Raw genomic sequence first — 24268 nt, 5'->3', positions numbered from 1 at the left:
AATCCAAAAAGAAGTCATAGGAAGATTTTGGTAATAACCTGGAAAGGCTAGGTCAAGCAGCAGGGAAACCTTTCTGGACAGTAATAAAAAATCTTAGGAAGGGTGGGAAAAAGGAAATGAACAGTGTTTTGAGTAATTCAGGTGAACTCATAATAGATCCCAGGGAATCACTGGAGAGGTGGAGGGAATATTTTGAACATCTTATCAATGTAAAAGGAAATCATCATGGTGGTGTTGCAAACAGCCAAGCTCATGGGGAGGAGGAAAATGATATTGGTGAAATTATGCTTGAGGAAGTGGAAAGGATAGTAACTAAACTCCATTGTCATAAGGCAGCAGGAATAGATGAAATTAGACCTGAAATGGTGAAGTATAGTGGGAATGCAGGGATGAAATGGCTTCATAGAGTAGTAAAATTAGCGTGGAGTGTTGGTAAGGTACCTTCAGATTGGACAAAAGCAGTAATTGCACCGATCTACAAGCAAGGAAACAGGAAGGATTGCAACAACTATCGAGGTATCTCATTGATTAGTATACCAGGCAAAGTATTCACTGGCATCTTGGAAGGGAGGGTGCGATCAGTCATTGAGAGGAAGTTGGATGAAAACCAGTGTGGTTTCAGACCACAGAGAGGCTGTCAGGATTAGATTTTCAGTATGCGCCAGGTAATTGAAAAATGCTACGAGAGGAATAGGCAGTTGTGTTTATGTTTCGTAGATCTAGAGAAAGCATATGACAGGGTACCGAGGGAAAAGATGTTCGCCATACTGGGGGACTATGGAGATTATTAAAATCAATCAAAGGCATTTATGTTGACAATTGGGCTTCAGTGAGAATTGATGGTAGAATGAGTTCTTGGTTCAGGGTACTTACAGGAGTTAGACAAGGCTGTAATCTTTCACCTTTGCTGTTCATAGTTTACATGGATCATCTGCTGAAAGGTATAAAATGGCAGGGAGGGATTCAGTTAGGTGGAAATGTAGTAAGCAGTTTGGCCTATGCTGACGACTTGGTCTTAATGGCAGACTGTGCCGAAAGCCTGCAGTCTAATATCCTAGAACTTGAAAATAGGTGCAATGAGTATAGTATGAAAATTAGCCTCTCGAAGTCTAAATTGATGTCAGTAGGTAAGAAATTCAACATAATCGAATGTCAGATTGGTGATACAAAGCTAGAACAGGTCGATAATTTCAAGTATTTAGGTTGTGTGTTCTCCCAGGATGGTAATATAGTAAGTGAGATTGAATGAAGGTGTAGTAAAGCTAATGCAGTGAGCTCGCAGTTACGATCAGCAGTATTCTGTAAGAAGGAAGTCAGCTCCCAGACGAAACTATCTTTACATCGGTCTGTTTTCAGACCATCTTTGCTTTACGGGAGCGAAAGCTGGGTGGGCTCAGGATATCTTATTCATAAGTTAGAAGTAACAGACATGAAAGTAGCAAGAATGATTGCTGGTACAGACAGGTGGGAACAATGGCAGGAGGGTACTCGTAATTAGGAGATAAAGGCTAATTTAGGAATGAACTCGATGGATGAAGCTGTACGCATAAACCGGCTTCGGTGCTGGGGTCATGTGAAACGAATGGAAGAGGATAGGTTACCTAGGAGAATAATGGACTCTGTTATGGAGGGTAAGAGACGTAGAGGAAGACCAAGACGACGATGGTTAGACTCGGTTTCTAACGATTTAAAGATAAGAGGTATAGAACTAAATGAGGCCACAACACTAGTTGCAAATCGAGGATTGTGGCAACGTTTAGTAAATTCTTAGAGGCTTGCAGACTGAACGCTGAAAGGCATAACAGTCTATAATGATAATGTATGTAATGTATGTAGTAAATGTTTAGTTCTTTTTTGGAACATCTTCAGCTGTTCACATTGCTTAGGTGATTCACTAAGTGTTTATCTTTTTTAGTACATCATAATCAGGTACCTTGTTCTTCTTAAATACTACCTAAATATAAATTCAATTAAAATTAATTAAAACAATGTTTTGGTTAAATGGGTTATTGAAATGAGACGGAAATGGTTTTACTTATAGATAGCCTATTATAAAAAACTATTTCTATTCATTTGAACAGTTGTTAAAATGTTTCCAGCACTTTATCACTAAAATATTCCGCTTGTCTTCTGATAAAAAGGTTTTGAAAAATTGTATGACTTTCCTTTGTCACAGTTCTGAATATTGTTAAGTGTTCACATCATTTACTCCCTCCAAGGTGGCTGCTTCAAGGTTCCTGAACCAACCCAATTCAAGACACATTTTGTAAATTCAAAAGAAATAGCCACCTTGGACGGAGTAAATGACGTGAACACTTAGCAGTATTCAGAACTGTAACAAAGGAAAGTCATACATTTTTTTCAAAACCTTTTTATCAGAAGACAAGCAGAGTATTTTAGTGATAAAGTGCTGGAAACATTTTAACAACTGTTCAAATGAATAGAAATAGTTTTTTATAATAGGCTATCTATAAGTAAATCCATTTCCATCTCATTTCACTAACCCATTTAAACAACACATTGTTTTTAATTCATTTTAATTTAATTTATATTTTTGTAGTATTTAAGAAGGAGGTACCTGATTATGATGTACAGTAGAAGTCCGTTATAGCGAGAATTCATAACAGCGAAAAATTTACTCGCTATAACGGATTGTCGTTATATCCGATTTTTGTATAAAAGTCGGAAAACCCTTCATGCTCATTAAAATCGGTATGAAACGGCAATCAGTTTGTTCTAAACTTCGTTTCTGCAGATGATATTCACACTACGGCTTACCTGTTTGTTATTTTTTGTAATCTGATACTATGCGAAAGTATATGTTCAATTTCATTCTGAAAAGAAATATAGTACCGTATTTCTCCGAATCGAAGATGAACCCCACTTTTTCCTTAAAAAATTTATATTAGGCTCAGAAAGAAGTTTGTAAAATCATATGATTGCCTTGTTGTATAGTAGGCCTACTCATTTTTAGACTATTTTTAGATGCCGAAAATTGACTTTCGTCACGCCGAGGTGTTTTTTGTGGCTGCACAATTATTCTTTATCTCTCTAGGTTTAAAGACCATTAACTTAACATTGGCATCATAATACCGAAAAGAACTCGTTGAAAATTTTCCGGCAATACCTATTCCATACATCTCTACAATACAACGATCCATCAGGAAATTATTCTTGCTGTCTATAAAACTGTTACTTTTACGCAGCGTCAGATATAACCGGCTACCGCTACACGCACGTCTCGCTTGTCGGGTTCGGCCAAATTCAGCGGCTAGCGATGTATAGGCCTAATCGCGAACGTTGAAAGTCAACGAACGAGTTTATTGCTCCACGGTATGGCCATTCCGTCCTTGCGTTTTTCGTGCACATACCTTACAATTTCATCTTCGACTTCTTTAAAGCGTCCTTGTTGCGGACCACTGAATGCATTTTTTGTACAGTATGCATTTTTTTTTAAGTTCACGCTAACGCCAAATATTAGCTTTAGTTAGGCCTATGCCGTATTTTCTTGCGGCTGCACAATTATTCTACATTTCCGAATGTTTAATAAACATTAACTTAAAATTGGCATCATAATATCAACTAGAACCCATTGAAAATTTGCTGGCAATACCTTTTCCACGTATCTTTACAATACGACTATCCATCACGAAAATATTCCTGCTGTCTATAAACATTAATTTTACTAAGCGTCAAGTACAATAGATGCGTTATGACTCTGCCACTGAGTAGTCATGGCTTTTCTAACAATTCAAAGGGTCGCATGTTTTGATGCCATTCTGCAGATTTGAGAAACACACAGGCACTGTACAACCAGTTGTCCCGGCTAGCGATGTGTAGTAAAAAGGCGGTCGTTTATTGTCAACGAGTTCTGTGCGCGTGTGAAAAGAAGCAGCGTGGTTACCGCGGTAGTTGCCAATGGTATCCATTAACTTTCTGTTAGGCCGCGAATGCAACAACCCTATAATTTTCGCATGAGATTCTGAGAAGAAAAAAAAGTCTTGGATTCTGAGAAATACGGTATCACTCTAGAGATTTCTGTGGCAAACACCTCAGCTTTCTTCTTCAAACAGCGTCACCTAACCTAACCATATATGTAGCCTATCATTAAAACATATTTGAAACACATATAGAGAAATAACCTCCTCGCGAAAAATTTACATGTAAATAGCCGTAACTAGACGCGAGAAGATATAAAATATCCTCTGAAATCAGTGATGTACTCTTCCATATCTTGAGGTGTATCACATTCTTACTTAATTTCCGTATATAACATTAAAATTAAGATATCGTTTACTTCAGTCTTTACTTTTAGCGAGTTAACAACTGCTATCGGCCACGTTATTTACGCATTTATTACGAAAACGTGTTATCTCTTTCATTTCGAATTATCTTTAAACAGCGGTCGATGGGTATTACTAATCAACTCCAACATCGCCTTTGAATGTCAACAAGGGCAGATGACCTTCAATGTTAGGCCCCTTTAAACAACAGGCATCATCATCATCATCAAGAATGTTAACGAGAGAGCTTGCAAATGCACAAAGTGAGAAAACTTTACTGTACCGAAGATTATCGATCGCATTTTGTTGGAAACGTTTCAGTTTTTTTATCCAAACAGCGTCACATATCCTAACTTAACCGTACTGTATTGAACTGACGTGCTCTACGTCAATCTACTTTTCAAGCCCCACTGTTGGCGATAATTTTTCTTGCGCCACTTTGGGCCGACAATTTTTCTTGAACCCAACACTTATGTTTGCAACCACTGAGGGTGGCAAAGTTTTCTTGCACCGCGTCGAAGGAAAATTGTTCTTGCGCCACGTTTGAGTCCCGCTGCGTCTTTCTTCCTTTCTTGTCCCACATATGGGAGTCATTCTTTCTTCCAATTAACTACACGCTAGCGTTCAAGAAAATCTTCAGCTATCTGATATACAACTCAGGGATTATCCTATATCAAACTAAAATATAATATTTTTGTACGTGAATCCGACTGAGAAATGCGCCTCTAAAATATTCATCATATCTGCAGGACTAACAGGTCATTAAATTAAAATGCGACCGAATTTTAAATCCAATTATTTCCGTTGTGAAATTACCTTAAATTAATCTTATAACCTATAAAAAAAATATTACTAAGTTAAATTCTTAAATACTAATTTTATTCAAAATTATTTTTGTATTGTCGTGACCCTAAGGGATGTACAACAGGCTGAGGACTTGGGTTCGGAGTTCTGGGAGCGTATAGTCAGATTGGCAAAGTTTAAACGCTAATTATATTCTACACCCAGGATATTCACACATCAATATATACAATAATACTTATAAACTCTCTGACACCATTTACTCTCAATCCCTTCTCAACTTCAGATCTATGAGAATGTCTTTAAGTCTTGTTCCTAGTACACACAAGAATACTTATAATGCATTTATTTACTGTTGAATACTTAACTACGGAGTATAGCTGATTCTTGTACAGCTGACTTCTTCACTCTTCTCTTCTTGTCTTCTCCTCTTCTGCGTAGGTATCCCTGGAACTCGTTAATCTTCGCGGCGACGTGAATTATCCCAATTACAATTAAGCTGCTAGTCTATAAGCTGATATTCCAACACCTACTTTGACAATCGGTGTGGAGAATCTTTGTGATTGTTCAGCAACAAGTCACGCTCAGTTCAAGAGCCTGATACCCCTCTATCTTACTATCACTTTACTGCGTCTGCAACTGAATGCTAAGTCTACCAGTACTCCAACAGTTCTCCCTAATTAACTATTCACCCGTCTGCGCGATACTGCCTACCGTCGAAAAGCCTCCTTTGAGGTCTACTAGTCCAAAAGTCTTCGAGTGTCGTGAGTCAAAAAGCCCTGTTGTTTACATGTTACCCAGTTATATCGTTTCTTCTATTCTTTCTCGAATAATCCCACTGATTCATATACCACCACCACAAGTCACTAGTTCACGTCACAACTGCACTGTTCTCCGATTGGTTGTTGCGCACGGAACCACCCTGTCACGTTGCATTACACACATTGTTCTAGAACATTTGGAAGCTGTTTCTACGTCTCTTACACGTGGCTCTGTATATTTCTAACCCAAAAGAAGTGCGCATTTGACTTACACAATGTTTCACAATATTGAGGCACAAAGCTCTTGGCTTACGAGCTCCCAAACCAACATCGAATATTCTAAATCCTTCTTTGAAATATTCTGTTATTTCTCTTATTATTATTACTGTCATTTATGAATTATGAGTTATGAATATACACAAACTCTCCTATCATTTCCCTTCATATATACATGCGCTCATATGCCTGCTACTTTTAAATCACAGGCTTTGTACCCTGGAGTTCGCGGATTCGAATCCCATTCGAACCCGTTCGCTCTCTCGTTAATACGCGGAAGGCGCGTCGTGAGCCGCCGTTCACGACAGTATGTAGGATAAGTTTACATTCTAATAATTCTTATGTACTTGTAGGTATCTCATTAAAAATAAGAAAAATTGATTGCCTTGAGTTATCACGCTACTCATTAGTTTCGGTTTCACATTATCACTTTTTTTTTAATCATCCACGATCTCTACTTCTCTCATAAACAATTTCTTTCCTCAGTTTTTCTGCGGAATTATACTATTTCTGGAAGCTCTCCTGATCTGACGTAGATTACCTTCTACATCTCCTCAGTCTCATATAAACGAAAATTAAAATGTTCACTCCTCTAAACTAACATAAATAATTCCATCATTCCTTCTGGCTAACTCAAAATTAACGAACTGTTATATTAAGAATAAACTAAAATGAAATTATCTGGGAATAATACCTAAGAACTGTCAAACTCACAATAAATATCAAATCCTAACTTCTTGTTAAGTTCTATCAAGATATTAAAGAAGTAAAAAAGATTCAATCCCTTAGAGCATTACTGGTCAACCTTCCTCATTTCAGTGTTCATAAGTTGGCAACTAAACTTGTTTGGCGGTTTTAAGTTGCACATAGTTTCTCCCATATGTTTAACATTAGGCCTAAAATGGCTACACGTCACTTCCGTCCACGGCGATCTTTCTTCTCCAATGTCTTCTTTATCTTCCAGTTTCTTTATTCTGTCTTTTAAGCTTTCATTTTCAAGTTTTAGAGCACATAAATCTTCTTGTAGCACTCCTAAAATCTTTAGTATAGTTTCGTAAGTCTCTCTTTCTTGTTGTTCTGGCTCACTATCAGTTTTTTACACTCGGACACAGCCACACAATTTCTTCAATATCAGTTCTATTTTAATATTTGCACAACGAAAATGGTAACATTCATCACACTTACGACACAAAATCCCATTTTTAACTACTCTTCTGCATTTGCCCAATTTTTCACTGCGTTTTACATCATTATCCACTATGGATATCACAGACTCGCACACAGTAGTCGCCATCTTAAAAGGAAAAAAAAGTCATTGTCACCTTGAGTTTTCATGGTCCTTTTCTTCTTGTGCCATACACACTCAATCTTTGAGAAGCTGGTTGCCCTACGCTTTCCACCCTGAGACTCCGGACTTAGTTGTTGTTCATGTGATTCCAAGACTAATGACTTACTTGATTATGTATATAGGTTGTTTCTTTAGATATCATATTTTGACATTTAGGGGTCATACTTTTCATTGGTAATCATTTTAGATATAGGAAAACTTTATTTAGGATATTAGTTTTATTTGTAATCTGAACTAAATTATCCTTTTTATATGTCCTGATAATTTTGCATGCTGTTATTAAAACTAATATAGATAGTTTGTGGTTTTGAATTTTGCTTGTAATTGTTTTGTACTTTTGTGTTCATTTTAAATCCTTAATTGATATCAGACATTATGCTCTTTGCAGATATATCAATGCCATCAGAGACAGAAAGTGAAGAAGAATATGAATCTGAACCTGAATTGGAAAGTGAACAGATTCTCCATAAGATTAGAAATGAGAGAAGAAATTCAAACATTGAAAAGGAAGAAATGGTTGTTGAAGAATTTGGTGCTGAAGAGAATAAAAATGATGAAAAATCCTTAAAAAGGAAAGCCATTAAAGAGGAAATTTTACCAGGCCCAGTGATTCATGGACTTGCGGAAAGAAGAGGACAGGAAGAGGAGGAAGATGATGATGAAGAGGAGGAAGATGATGAAGTAGATGAGGAGGAAGAAGGAGAGGAGGAGGAGGAGGAGGAGGATGAGATTCAAGTAATAATTGATGAGGAAGAGGAGGAAGAGGCAGAAGATGGAGAAGCTGGAGGGGAAGAGGAGGTTGAAGAAAAGGCTAGCAGTGGAGAAGATAATGTTAATTCTCGGGTAGAAATAATCAGCACTCCGCCAAGTGGAGAGAAACGTAGAAGCAAGCGATGTAGGAAAATCCTGGGCTTTTCTGCCGAGAAAGATAGTGAGGGGAAACACGAACCACGCAAACCTGAACTAGGCACAGAAAGTGAGGAAGAGCAGCCCAAAGGTCGTGACTTCGATCTCAATCAGATCCGTTCTGAACTTAAAGGCATAGAAAAAGCTGTGAAACTGCCAGTGGATTTACCTCATCCTGCAACTCCTCAAGATGGAGAGAGTGATGTTCTCCTAATTTTAGATGACCAGAATAGCATCATTGATGAAAAGACTGAAATGAACGAAGAAGTTGTTGTATTGGAGGAAAAGATTATAATTGACGATAAGGCTCAAGACAAAGTGCTGGATACAAGTGCAGAGGATGTGTATGAATTCAAAGAGCCTGAACCATTCGAGTTTGAGGTGAGAGCCAAACGAGAGTCTTCGTTGTCTGATGACAGGCCTACTAAAGTACCAAGGAGGCCTATTGCTAGGTTGTTGGATATGGAAATAAAGACAGAAAACAAACCAAGGAAGAAATTGGTTAGGTCACCATTAAAGACGGAAGCCAGAGATAGCACACATTATGAGGGTGATGCTAAAAAGAAGTCCAAGCGAAGTTCTAATAAGAAGTCTGAGTTGGTCTTGGAATCTGATAAAGTAGTGGTTCAAGTTATGCAAGATTTGGAACCATCAAGCAGTGAGATAGTTTCTTCAGAGCCAGTGACCCCTCAGAAGAATCATTCATTGTCAGCTTGTGAAGAGGCATTTGACAAGCTGTGTGAATCTCCATCTTTCCATGTGGGTACTAAACCTGGTCAGAGTCCCACTACACCTTCTATTCTTGTCCTTCATGAACCAGAATCTGAACCAGAACCTGAATCTAAAACACCTGAGCTAGAACAGCTGAGTTTACTACATGATGATGGAGATGACGATGACAATGAGGATCGTCTTGTTATCTCTGAAACAGATGATATGGAAACTGAAATTGGAGAACCCTTGTTCTCATACCCACAGCGAGATCATGAAGAACTCTTCCCAACATTAGTGAGTTCAGAACCTCCTGTCTCATCTGTAGAACCTTCTTGTTCTGAACAGCAGAGTGACAAGAGTATGGAACCACCTCTTCTCTCTCAAATTAATTCTGATATCTTTGGTTCTTTTACATCTGCCTTAGATAATACATCTACTGCAGAGAAAAACAGTGAAGTATGCAAAACACCTGTAAAGGCAGATGAAATAGGTGATGGAGCTGATTGTGGGACTGAGCTGGCATCTGCTTCTCACAGTAATGTAGATGTTATGAATTTATATAGTATGGATGATGAATTTGAAGATGATCCTATTAATGCTGCCATCCGAAGGGTAATGTCACAAAACATAATGGATGAGGACACAAATGATATGGATATTTTTGGTGGAAAGTCTGCATTGTGTGGTACTTTCAAGCCAGAATTAAAACCTAAAGCTGAATCTCCTATTTCAATTAATGTTCTTGAAGGAAATGTTACCAAAAGGAAAAGTGGGAAGAAATCTGTTTTGAGTAGAGAATTTGTAGAGTCTGATGCATCTGACTCTGATAGTAGTGATGAAGAACAGAGATTGGTGATTGATAAGATAGATGATGAGTCTCAGCCTGATGAAATTAGCAATTCATCATCATCTGTATTAAGTCTGAAACTACCAGTCAGCGAGTCCTCAGACTTTGATATGAAATCCTTTGAGGTCAAAGTTCAATTAGGAGAACCTGAAGATCAAAGCAAAATTATGGAAGATAACATAACTGAAATAATGATAGAAGCACCAGAGGAAAACGGTTCACTACAAGGAATTGAGATGAAGAAAGGTGAATTTCCAGAGGAGGTAAAAGAAGAATGTGAAGCTGATGAAGATGGAAAGAAACTGAGTTTACACTTGGATTCATTAAAACCGTCTGAGGTTGTCAGTGAAGATCAAACTCTCGTCCTTCCTCTGATTGTAGACATGGATTTGGATGATAATCCTAAGGTTGGTAAATTCTCTACTTTCTGTTATGACAGCATTCAGTTTACTTTTTAATATGTATTATTTTAGGTAAGGCAAACAGTCTGCGAGATAACTTTCGTTGATATACCAATATTTCTCACTCTGCGTTAACTTCACTATGTACTGGGTAATTGTACCATTTAAAGACTTAGAATTTGAGTAGGCAATGACAGTCACTGTACTGATGGCATTTTTCTGTAGTTTATGCATATTGTCTAAAATAATACCCTTTAACCATTCGCGAGTGTAAGTATTTTATGTCTGTATGTGGACAGCAAATATGGCAAATTAATACTTGCGCAACCTTATCTAAAACATAATATAAATGATTTACCTTGAAAATTGGATATCCTCTGTCGCAGTGGTGCATAGGAAATGATCAAAATTTTTCACAGCATCATGTTAGCACGTAAATAGCATAGGATTAATTCTACACTTTATAGTTTGAGGTATTGCCTGTTATTTCTCTCTTTCGCACTGAATTACTGTTTCCTGATGAAATACACCAACAATTTCAGTATTAAAAAAATAGAAAGTAAACTCATGTCCTTGTCCCGAGGTGATGCAGCTCTTTATAAACACATCCCTGGTGGAGGTAAGCTGTATGTAGGATTTTAACAACATGCCAGTCCTCCTGCCATTCTTAATTCTTTGACAGTACCAAGAATCAATCCCAGGTTTCTGGACGACAGCTAACAGCGCTAACCATTGCGCTACAGAAGCAGACATTAAAAAATAGTGAAAATTAGTGAAGAAAGTGAGAGTAAAATTGGTCTAATGCATACTATATTGTGGATTAAGGACGAATGATAACTTGTGAAAATAAATTTGAATTATATTGAATAGGTGGATACAGTAAATTTTATTCTTGAAATAATTTTACTTATTGTAATCTTCAATATGGAACAGGCTTGAGATTTGTTACTTGTAAAATAAAATTAGTTGAATTTTCTTTGGGAGGAGATTATTGGAATATGGACAAACGATAATTAGTGATCATTAATGTGTTAATAGCTTGGTACCTACCACAAATAAGAGAAACTTGCAGGGACTAGCTCACCCTTTGAGTTCATCGGAGCTACCCCTACTGGATAGTGGGATGCCCTTGCCCTGCAGGAATGTAATAGGCTTTGTAAATAAATAGGAAAAGTAGTGGAACATCCTGGCTCTAAATTACTCGTGCCATTACATCATAAACTGTTTTGTTGTCAGAGGCCCTTGAGTTGCTCTTGCACTCAGAAGACTCTCAGTTTAATTTCTATATTATGACCCTTCGGACGAAAAATAGCTTACACCGAAATCTGTAGGATCCAAAATTGAAACAATCTCTTGCTCACAGACTCTTTTCTTGCTTGCCATGCTGCAAAATAATGCTATAAAAAACAAAAGTTGGTCTCAAAGCTTGTGACACGCATGACTGAAGATGATCGCTTCTCGCAGTTTGTAGTAAGCCAGGAAGGTGGTAATGGCACTCTATTTGGGGATTCCCCATTCAGCCAGAGCTAAAAGAGTTGTTTAGTGCCATCAGTTAAGCTTTTTGAAGAGTGCGTGTGCTGGTAACATTATCTTTGACTGTTCATTATATTAAATTTGACTCTTGGACAACCTATTATGGGTATTCTGAGACCTTAGGCCTCTGTATGATTACTAAGCTCAAAAAATCTCTCTTGTCAGACTTCTCATAGTAATACCTGAAGCAGTTTATAAATTGAGCCTTGCTGGCATGCAGTATCATGCAGTGCAGTTAGATAAACAAGTCCAACAGAGGTTTCCAGTTGCCATTGGAATCTAGCTTCTACTTATTTGATGAGAAAACCTAGATGTGCTGATGTGGTGAGAACGGAAGCCACTTTTTAAAATTATTTTTTATTTTTATCAAATGCTCTTTGTTCGGGGCGTCCACCTATGAAGATCTTTTGCCCCTAACGGAAGGCACTTACTCAGTAAGTAGATGCTCTAGAGTGGCAAGAGTTTATTCTGTTCTGTAGCAGTCTTCAGTAATTTGCATACTATGTTTAGGAGGATGATCAAATGATAACTCTGTATTGTCACTAAGTTTACCAGCTTGAAAGAGAACCATTACTTTTGTTTCAAAAGGCTAAAAATAAACCTAGTCTGCAGAGAGTATTAGAATAGAACTCTGTGAATTATCATCATCATCATCATCATATGCAGTTTCCAGCTGTTGGCCAGGTCTCAATCTCCTCTTGTCTTCCCACCGCTTCTCCCTCGTCACTCTTGCCCAGTCCTCTTCTCTTCTCTTCTCTCTGTAGACACACTTTTCCACTCTTCTTATCCACCTGTCTCTTGGTCTTCCTCTCGGTCGTTTTCCTGTTATCTCCATTTCATTCATCCTCCTCGGTATCCTTTCCTCTGTCATTTTCTTCATGTGTCCATACCATTAAGTCTACATGCCTCTATCCTGTTCTGTAGTGGCTCGTCTTTTACTATATCTCTAATTTTCTTGCTTCTCATGTTATCCATTCTTGTCACTCCTATCCTTCTCAAAAAATTCATTTCACTTGCCTGTATCCTAGTTACAGCTCTCTGCCTCGTTACCTAAGTTTCTGCTGCATACATCAGAATAGGTACATAGTACATCCTGTATATCACTCTTTTGCTTCTCCGAGGGACATCCTTGCTCCAAATCGGGATCTTCTGACACTTATCTGCTTGACTTTCATGCTAGATTAAACAACAAGCATCATCATCACCATCAATCTCTTCCTTTTCTCCCCCCAAAAAAAGTCATCTGCAAACATCATATCTTTCATTTTTCCTTCCCCAGTTTTCCTTGCCACTTTTGTCATTAGCTCGTCCATTACTACAATGAAGAGCAAAGGTGACAGAACACTTCAATGTCTTAATTTTTTTTGCTGAAACCAGTCTGTTCTCTCCCCTCCTACTTCCACACAACTGACACTTCCATGGTACATCTCCCTCACTCTTTCTATTGTTTGCTTATTGACATCTTCTATCTGTAAGGCTTCCCATTCCTTGTTTCTACACACATGATCATATTACGCTTTCTCAAAGTCCAAGAAGGCCATCAGTAGATCTTTACCCCATTCATAATGTTGCTTTTGTATCTATCTTACTGCGAGTATAAGGTCTGCTATGGACCTACCTTCTCAAATTTATGTCAAGCCGTTCGAGAAGGCAACTATTTAATAAATTTGAACTTCATTGGCGGTTTCCACTGTGTGTCACATACATTTTACCTGGCACTTGTTATCTTCTCAAACATAGTTTCTCAAGTTTTTGCTGCCCTCTTAACTATTTGTGATAGTGACTCAACGAAGACTATCATTTTAAATTTTAGCACAGTGAATTCATCTTTGTTTTTTAATTGTAACACACTGCATGTTTTAGACTAAGAGGTTCACAACCTCGCCATAATCGCTTACTGTTTTAATTCCGCCATGTCTCTTTTGTTTTCATTATTTTCTTTGTTACATTTTAACCAATTTTTTAGCATTAGTTATGTAAAAAACTTTAACCTTTTTTCACTGAAGATGGCTCAAACAAGCTGAAACATGTATGACTATTACTACTTCATCTGATGGAGATGTGTATATATTGAATAGGAGGATATATTAAATTTCCTTTGTAAAGGTCTTATATTCCTGTCTTCTCTCCATTGTCCTCTGTTGAAACCACACACTAAAAGCTTTATTCTGCTCTCCAACTGCCACTTTGACTCTTGTCGTTTCACCATGGGGTCTCCCTGAATCTTTTCCTGGCACTAGGTATCGCACAAACTTCCTCCACAGTTTTTATTGATGTCCTGTTGAACCTTTCATATTCATTCTCTCCTGTTTTTATATCATCTGTTGGCAAGTTCAATCTTATTTTCTCCTGGTATTCTTCCTTGGTTTTCTTCTCCTTCAGTTTCTCTATTTTTATAAGTCTTTCTTGCTCCTCTGTCCACTTCCTTTCCTTTATTGTTCTCAGTTTCATTACCAGTATTTTGTGGTCACTATCTAGGGCCTCTGATGGTATTATCCTTACATCTGTAACATTGCTCTTCATTTCCCAGTCGTAGATCATGTAATCCACAATGGATTTCCTTATACCAGTCACTACTGTACCAGGTTATCTTATGGCTTTCTCTCTTCTTGAAGCATGAGCTCCCAGCTATCACCCATTTCTTTTGCATAGGTCCAGTAGCCTTTCCCCTTATTTCTATTTCCCCATCCTTCCGCTCCAAGCACATTCTAATAACCCTTCCTGTCCATACCTACATGGCCATTCAAGTCCGCCATTACTACGTTGTTTTGGCCATTCAGCTCTCTTTCCAATTCTTCCTCAGTAATTTTTTATCCTGTTGCGTGCATCCTACTTGCGGAGCATATACTGTACAATTTCCCAGGTTTTTCCTTTGACCGTTATTTTGTCTTTAATCAACCTGTCGCTTATCCCTTTTACTTCCTCTTTCAGTCCATTTCTCACTACCTCTCCTACTACATTTCACTTTCCTTAGTCATTTCCTGTCCAGTACAACCAAAACCCATTCTCCTGCTCTCTCTTACCTCGGTGAACTATACTCTTGCATATTCCCACAATGCAGAAGCACTTCTGCAAGTGCATGGACAAGAGACCTTGTTGACTTCGAGATATAGTAGAAGATATAGATGTTGATTCCCATAGGGGTAAAATGCTGGCAACCAGGAATGAGTTAGCTGGAAAATTTATAATGTCCTGTAACGGACCACATTTATATTGGTATATAGTAGAAGTTCACTAAAGCGAGTACGGCATATAGCGGGAACTCCGTTGTAACGACAGATTTTTTATGTCCCTTATCTATATATATATAAAATAACTTGTACTGACTGACTGACTGACTGACAGATTCATTATGGCAGAGCCAGAACTGCCGTATATAAAGAAATGAAATTTTGAGGATACATTCATATTAACATGTAGGTGTTGGCTAAGGGAGGATTTTTGGATATTCCATCTCTAAGGGGGTGAATATTTAAAATGAGGACATCTATATCTCAAAAACTTGAAAGTTTACAGATCTAAAAATTGGTATTTGGAATCTCCTTTAAAAATAAAGAAACACGTATTTTTTTTGTTTTCGGAAAATGTTTTTGGATAATCCGATGAATATGGGGTGAACAGGAGTGACAAACGGGGTGAATTTAAAAAAAAAAACTATATCTGCACATTATCTGACACGTAACATACTACAGATTTGAAAACTGGTATTTGAAATTTCCTGTAAAAGTAAAGAAATATAATTTTTTTTTCTCAGAAAATCCACGTAAGAGAACTGAAAAAAAGAGGGTGAATTTTTAAAATTAGCGTATCTACAGCATATTTAAAAAACTTAACATGTTGCAGACGTGAAAATTGGTATTTGGAATCTTCTTTAAAAATAACGAAACACTCATTCCTTGGTTTTCGGAAAATACCCTTAACGGGGGGAGGGGGGGTGAAAGGATTGAAACATTAGTTGAATTATTTTTATGAGAATATATACATACATACATACCAAAAAATCTAAAGATGATAAAAACGTGAAAACTGGTATTTGGAATCTGCTTTAAAAATAAGGAAAGACGCATTTGCGGCGGAGGTGGAATCGACTTGGTAGAGAGGGGGGGCGGGGGGGATGAAAACGGAGATGAATTCATTTTATGAAGATACGTATATATCAAAAACTGAAGATGTTACAGAAGTGATGATTGGTATTTGGAACTTCTTTTAAAGAAACAAGTGCTGTTTGTTTTTGGAAAATTCACATGAGTGGGGAGTGTGATAGGAAGTAAAAAAGAAAGGGAATAATTTTTCTGGAGAAACTTATGTCTCAAAACTGAAGGTTACAGACTTGGAAATAGGAATTTGGAATCTCCTTTAAAAATAAAGGAACACTCATTTCTTGGGTGGTGGGAAACCAACATAACTGGCGGGGGTGGACTAAGTAAAGGAGTTGAATTATTTTCATGAGCATACTTATATCTCAAAAACTGAAGATGTTAGACATGAAAATTTGCATTTGGACTTTTCTTTCAAACTAAAGAAACACATTATCTTTTGTCTTTGGGAAATCCACTTATGGGGGCTGAATTTATGGGAAAATTAGTTGAAAACTTTGTATGAGGATACTTATATCTCAAAAGCTAAAGATGTTACAGACGTGAAAATTAGTATTTGGAATCTCCTTTAAAAATAAAGAAACAAGCATTGGGGGGGAGGGGGGGGCAGTGAAAAAGGAGTTTAATTCCTTTCTATGAGGGTACATATATCTCAAAACTGAAGAAGTTACAGCAGTGATAATTGTCATTTGGAAGGTCCTTTATATACAAAGAATTGTTTCTTTTTGGTTTTTGGAAAATTCACTTAAGGGGAAAGGATGTGAGAAAAATTTAATTCTTTTTATTGTGAAACTTATATCTCAAAAACTTCAGGTTGCACACGTGAAAATTTTTACTTGGAATCACCTTAATAAATAAAGTCACATGCATTTTTGTGGGGGGGGGGGGGGTGAAAAAGGAGTTGAATTATTTTTGAGGATACTTATATCTCAAAAACTGAAGATGTTAAACGCGTGAACACTTATATTTGGAATCTTCTTTCAAAGTGAAGAAACGCGTGTCTTTTGTCTATGGAAAATCCAACTAAGGGGGTGAATGAATTGAAAAATTAATTGAATTCTTTGTGTGAGGATACTTAAATCTCGATTCCCGGCAGGTTCGGGAATTGTAATCATCCTTGGTTAATTTCCCTGGCACGGGGGCTGGGTGTATGTGTTGCCTTCATAATCATTTCATCCTCGTCACGATGCGCAGGTCACCTACGGGAGCCAAATCAAAAGACCTGCACCTGGCGAGCCGAACCCATCCTGGGATCTACCGGCACTAAAAGCCATATGCTATTTCATTCTACATTATATGTCAAAAACATAACATGCTAGAGACAAGAAACTTGGTATTTGGAAAGTCCTTTAAAAATACAGCAACTTGTAGCTTTTGTCTTCGGAGAGGGCACTCACCAGGGGGACGAAAAATAGTTGAATATTATTTATTCGGATACTCATATCTTATAAACTGATAATGTTACAGACGGGAAAATTAATATTTGGAATCTCCTTTAAAAATAAGGAAACATATCTTTTTGTTTTTGGAAGATACACGTAGATGGGTGTAGGGGAAGGACTGATCAAGGGGTTGAATTCTCTTTATAGGGATACTTAGTATATCTCAAAAATGGAATATGTTACAGATGTGGGAATAGGTATTTGGAATCTCGTTTAAAAATATGGAATCATGTATTTAGTTTTTGACTTGAGAGAAGACTGTTTCTCGCACGTACAGTTCTATGTCGCATGGTCGTCTTAGCCCCTAAAGGTAATACCACAAACAGGGTTTACAAAGAACTTCTGGGGTAAATGAAACTCAATTTTTGGGTGAGTTTTTATACTTTAGGAATTTTCAAATAGTCTCTTAGTACAATGCCAATGAATGATTACTCTGATCAAATTACGAAATCCACGTGAGTGAAGCCGTGGGTAATTGCTAGTATTCCTATATTAAACTGTGTAATATCATATGGTTACAACGAGAACCCTATCCCTGATCCATTCGTTATTATGCGCAATTAAGCGTGCATTATTATGAAGGAATTAGTAAGAGCAGACTATTTGAGAATGGCATATTTTGGACTCTTCTAGTCCCATATTTCATATTGACTCCTATTGTGGGGCCAAGTACAGATCCTTTTGGAATGCCTGTCATAACATCTTTCAATGTGGAATGTCTATTTCTAATTGCAACAAACTGGCATCTGTTACTTAAATATATCTTAATTACATCGAAAGTGGGACTATTTGTGCCATAATTAATACTGAAGTTTTCCCAACAAAATGTCGTGATCTATATAGTCAAACGCTTTACTCAAATCACATAAAACCAGAGAAACCATTTTCCTATTTTCAAAGCCTGTTAAAGTTTGATTGACAATTTTCCAGAACAGTAGAGGTAGTACTTTTACCCTGTTGCAACCCATATTGATTAGTAGACAACAGGGCGTGACTTTCAAAGTAGTTACTAAGTGGACCATAAATAACCGATTCAGTTATTTTCGATAATATGGGAACAATTGAGATTGCATGGTAATTTTGGGGAAGATGTTTGTCACCACTTTTGGAGATCGGAATAACTTTCGAAATTTTAAGCATGTTCGGAAAAAACCCAATCTTTAAACACTTACTGATACTAAATGCTAGTGGTTCACAAATCAGATGTATTGTTTGTTTAACTCTCTTGGAGCCAGGCGGTACTGCGAGCACCCGCCCTTTAAATTGCCAGAGCCGATTACATCGGCCGGTTGGAAATTCTATGATATACATAATTTGTGACAGTCTATAGTGACGTGCATACGTTTGTAACAACCTGTAGTAAAGGGGCTACAATTTATTGTACGCCTGACCTTGCTTTGGAATTTCTAAGACGGTGTTCTAGCTTTCACAAGAGTTGTTTCCTGTGTTTAGAAATACCGCTAACCGGTCAGTACAAGATTGTTCCTTGCAGTGAGTGGATTCTTGACAGCAGAATGGCAAGTGGTTCACGTGATATATTTTCAGCAGGTATTGACGACGATAAATTAATGGAATATTTGGAACAATGCGAAGTGAGCGCGGATGATTTATCGGATAGCGATGGTGAATTTAGTTCAGAGAGTAGTGATGAAATTATACCAGACACGCCCCCGGGATCACCACAGCTAAAGAAGAGGTGTTTATTTATTTCTAATGGCAGTAAAGCTACTGTGAATACTGTGGTTGATGAAACTAGTGATGACGATTATGATGATGATGAAGATGATGATGTCTCTGGACAACATTTTGTGGAAATTTCTCCCAATGAACCTGACAACGTTCCTCAGCCTCCTGTTTCGTTCATGGAACTTCCTGGACCTAAACATGCACCTCCGCCTGATTCTCTGCCCATATCATACTTCAATTTATTTTTCACTTTTTCTCTGCTACTCGGTGAGTAAATTTATTTTGTCATTTTCCTTCTTTTTTACTAGTGACATAATAAATTTGTATTCGCATTTTTTGTTTTGTTTTTTCTCGTTTAGCAGTTATTCTGTTCATAAATGAATTCTCTATCGTTACGTAAATACTGGTCCCCGTGGGTCAAGTGTAGTGTACCTGCCTCTCACTCGGAGGTCATGGGTTCGATTCCCGGGCAGGTGAAAGATTTTTACCTGGGTCTGAGTGTTGGTTCGAGGTCCACTCAAACTAAGTGACCCTAAGTGATGACAATCGAGGAGATATCTTAGGCTGAGAGAGCTACCTTGGTCTAGAAAACCATGAATAATGAACGAGAGAATTCATCTAACTGACCATGCGTCACCTCGTAAACTGCAGGTCTTTGGACTGAGCAGCGGTCGCTTAGTAGACCAAGGCCCATCAGGGCTTTAATGCCATAGATGTTTTAATTGCGCATATTGTATTGTAAAATGTTTTTCAAATTGATAATGGAACAGAAAACTAGAAAAGGGGATTTCCGATCAAATAAAAACTATAATCTCAAGTATTATTTTTTACTTTTTAATAACTCAGAACTAGGCCTTTGCTGGCGAGATGTAATGTTTACAGTGCACTATGTCTTCTGGTATGGGCTAGAATAAAATTGTTACTTTCATTGACCTGTCTCAGTCTTATACTTGGCTTTGACAATATGAAAGTGGCTGAAGTATGAGTGACGCTAGTAATGCCATTCCTTATACAGCCAGTCCCTGCTATGAATGGTGTGAAAATGTCGCTCATAGGGTCGGTTGGTGCACGCATTTCAGTGGGCTTGGCAGACTGATGTGCAATAGCAACTTCTGGCTCAGTGAGGAAAGCAACGGGAAACTACATCACTCCTCAAATCCCCTAGTACGCCTCTTCAGTGACGCCCAGGCCATCTATGACAGCTAATGGTGAACCTGTTGAGGATCCAACCAGCCTTCGGGCTGAGTACCCAACATACATACAACTCAACTATTTTTATACAATCTAGTCCACACATATAAAATTTATCTCAAGTGTTTGCCATACATCAATATATACATGAATTTTATCGGTGAGTAAAATTGTCTTATTTTTATTAATGACATACGTTTGAATTTGAATTTTTTATATTTTTATTTTTCGCGTTCAAAGTAATTATTTTATTGAATTATATTTAGAAATAAATTCTACATTATCACGTATATTCTTTTGTATCGCAGATTATATTTTCAAAGTAGATATTGAGAGAGAAAGTGCGAAAATGTTTTTCTCTTCCTAAATGTAAACGTTATCAACAACCATAATATCAACAATAATACTTTTTAATCTATATATATAAAATAACTTGTCCTGACTGACTGACTGACTGACTGACTGACTGACTGACTGACTGATTCATCATCGCCGAGCGAAAACTACTGGATATAAAGAAATGAAATTTTGTGGATACATTCATATTAAGACGTAGGTGCTCGCTAAGAGAGGATTTTTGGATATTCCGTCACTAAGGGGGTGAAAAGGGGGTTGAAATTTTAAAATGAGTGTATCTATATCTCAAAACTTTAAAAGTTTATAGATGTAAAAATTAGTATTTAGTATCTCATTTACAAATAAAGGAACACGTAATTATTTGTTTTTGGAAAATCCCAATAGGAAGGGTGGAAAAGGGTGAAAATGGATTGAATGCCTTTAATGAGGCTACTTATATTTCAGAACCTGAAGATATTACAGACCTAAAAATTGGTATTTGGGATCTACTTTAAAAATAAAGAAACAGGTAGCCTATTTTTTCGTTTTTGGAAAATCCAAATAATGGGGGTTGAAAAGGGGGGTGAATTTTTAAAATGAGTGTGTCTACATCTTAAAACTGTAAAAGTTTACAGATGTAAAAATTGGTATTTGGAATCTCCTTTAAAAGTAAATAAACATGTATTTCTTTTTTTTGGAAAATCCCAATAGGAGGGGTAAAAAGGGGTTGAATGCCTTTAATGAGGATACTTATATATCAGAAACTGAAGATATTACAGACCAGACAGTTAGTATATGGAATCTCCTTTAAATATACAGATACATAATTTTTTGTTTTTGGAAAATCTAATTAATGGGGGTTAAACAGGAGTGACAAATTGGGGTGAATTTTTAGAAAGACTATATCTACAATATATCTCAGAAACGTAAAATGTTGCAGACGTAAAAATTGGTATTTGGAATCTCCTGTTAAAGTAATGAAACAGGTATTCTCGCAAAATCCAATGAAGGTTGGGGAGGAGGGGTGAAAAATTGAAAAATTTATTGAATTAATTGTAAGAGGATACTTACATCTAATAAAAACTATTGTTACAGACGTGAAAATTGGTATTTAGATCTTCTATAAAAATAAAACGACGCGTTTTTTTTGGGGGGGGGGGGGGAGAATCATTTTTGGGGGCGAGTGTGAAAAGGAGTTGAATTCGTTTCATGAGGACACATATCTCAAAAACTGAAGATAATCGGTATTTAGAAGATCCTTTACTATTAAAGAAACAAGTATTTTTTGCCGGAAAATTCACTTAAGGGGGGCGGGGAGTGTGAAAGTAAGTGAAAAAATTGAATTATTTTTATGGGAATACTTATTTCTCAAAACTGAAGGTAACACACGTGAACATTGGTATTTGGAATCTCCTTTAAACACAAAGGAACACGTCTTCTTTTTTTTTTGGTGGGGAGGTAAATCAACTTAACCACGGTGGGGTGAAAACGGAGGTGAGACCAATTGATTTTACTGTTCCTAATGTACTTATAAGAAGCCTCCGTGGCTCAGGCGGTAGTGCGCTGGCTTCTCATTGCTGGGTTTCGTGGTTCAAATCCCGGTCACTCCATGTGAGATTTGTGCTGGACAAAGCAGAGGCGGGACAGGTTTTTCTCCGGGTACTCCGGTTTTCCCAGTCATCATTCATTCCAGCAACTCTCTCCAATATCATTTCATTTCATTTGTCATTCATTTCATCATTGCCCCAGTGGAGTGCGACAGGCTTCGGCAGGGTTTATTCATTCCATTCCTGACCCGGTCGAATGACTGGAAACAGACTGTGGATTTTCAATGTACGTATTCTGATCATAAACCGATCATTTTTAATCTCTCCTGGGTTCGTTTTCAAGAGCCATCTTTTCCTTTTTGGAGAACCTTCTTAGATTACAGTAGATTCTTCTGGCATATAAACAAAAATTTAAACATATTTGAAATAAACGATAGATGTATGATTGACCGTGCAATTATTCACCTCTGTAATAAGGTCAATAATGCACGGAAGTATGTCATTCGTATCGCCAGAAATCCTGCGCACTTGCCTACGGGCGACAATGGTGCTGGTCATACTGTCATCAATGACAACGGCAGCAGATGTAATTTACCGCAATGTAGAGGTTCGTTACCGCCAAGGCACCCAAGACGACACCACGCCGGATCTCCTCAAGGATTTGATCCACATTAAAAATGCTTATAGGAAAAGATGGCAAAGATTTAGGGACCCAACTGACCGGGTGGAATACCTGGACCTATCGCAGGAAGTACGAAATCGATTGCTGGAGAAAAGATTGAAAAATGGGAGGAACGTTGCCGTAATCTCTCAGAAATGAGTCAGATCGCGAATTGTGGCGGAATCTCTCAGAACAAGAGTCAGATCGCGAATATCGGTGGGTTATATATGAAACGATAAGCATTCAATTATAAATTTCAGTATAATATCGTAGCGAAGCACGGGTATCTTGCTAGTTCTTTATATCACTCTAAATCAGTTGTTTATTTTATGTAGTCGACATGTAGAAAATTTCTTGCCGGTATTTGACATACACCGGTAGATATACGCGAATGTTGAAATGCACGTAATTCTACCAAAAATGGCCTGGCCCTTTACAGTAGTAGAGTGCAGGCGTAGCTCTGGCCTCTTCCAGCTGCTAGTGAGCGGCCAACCAGATCGGCTCCTGGCTCCAAGAGGGTTAATAATGAAATTGGACAGCCACTAAGGCTTGTTTCACACCTACACGGCTGCCGGGTACACGGTTGTCAGGGCGAGAAGTGTATGAGATGTTTCACACTTGGCCGGTAAAAGTCGTTCCCGTATAATCGGCGTCCGGCTGCTGTCCTGTTGTAGTAGGAAGCCGGCAGCCTCCGCTGTACGGGCTGGCTGCCGGGCGAACAAAACCAGATTGGGAGGGTAGTGGGGGCTGTGAGTCAGTAGAAGTTCACATATCTAGCCAGCATGGCAGCTGTATTATTTTAACACAACTAAACTCTCCATCTAATTCTGCACAGTATTGTCCTTAGTCAACCTTAACAAATTTCAAACCGTCCCCAACTATAATTCTAGCACCCCCCATTCTTCTTATTACTTCTGCACATAATATACCCACTGGGCACAAATAATTCAACTTGATCTTCTAACGAGCCAATGTTCTGACATGCATACCACAGCTATTTTTTCAGCTTTACAGAAATGTTCTAGTTCCAACACTTTATTTCTGACGCATTGCATATTAACCTGTAGGATAGTCAGTAAACTATTGTCAATTTATATTTCCTGGACATTATCAGTATCTTGGATGTTATTTTCCACAGTAGGCCTACTAGTAGATAGTTTTGTTTCTACAGGTTCATTGATTTTACTTATCTGATAAGAATCTAACATAGTCTGTCTACTTCGCACATTAACACTATTCCCCTATACAGTCTTAAAAGAACCTAACCTTTATAGACTACAATAATTGAAATTAAGAGGGTTCCTCCTATTCAATACAAAGATATTTATTAACGTGAATGAATCGCGTTCGTGAACGATATGTGATTCATTCACGTTAATAAATTTTGTATTGAATAGGAGGAACCCTCTTAATTTCAATTATTGTAATCCCACTTCAA

At 37.6% G+C, this 24268-nt stretch overlaps 1 protein-coding gene across 3 annotated transcripts in view; it reads left to right on the top strand.

Moving 5' to 3' along the window:
* Nucleotides 1-24268, top strand: part of htk (hat-trick) — a 564009-nt gene that overhangs the window by 367217 nt on the left and 172524 nt on the right. For all 3 annotated transcript variants that reach the window (XM_067137785.2, XM_067137784.2, XM_067137786.2), the window contains exon 17: nt 7858-10343. In XM_067137785.2, coding sequence (XP_066993886.2) covers nt 7858-10343 — 2486 coding nt within the window. The remainder of the gene's footprint in view (nt 1-7857; nt 10344-24268) is intronic.

The sequence above is a fragment of the Anabrus simplex genome, chromosome 1 (assembly GCF_040414725.1).
Source record: "Anabrus simplex isolate iqAnaSimp1 chromosome 1, ASM4041472v1, whole genome shotgun sequence".
Taxonomy (NCBI): domain Eukaryota; kingdom Metazoa; phylum Arthropoda; class Insecta; order Orthoptera; family Tettigoniidae; genus Anabrus; species Anabrus simplex.
The sequence above is the reverse complement of the archived record's forward strand: the minus strand, read 5'-3'. Positions and strand labels throughout refer to the sequence as shown.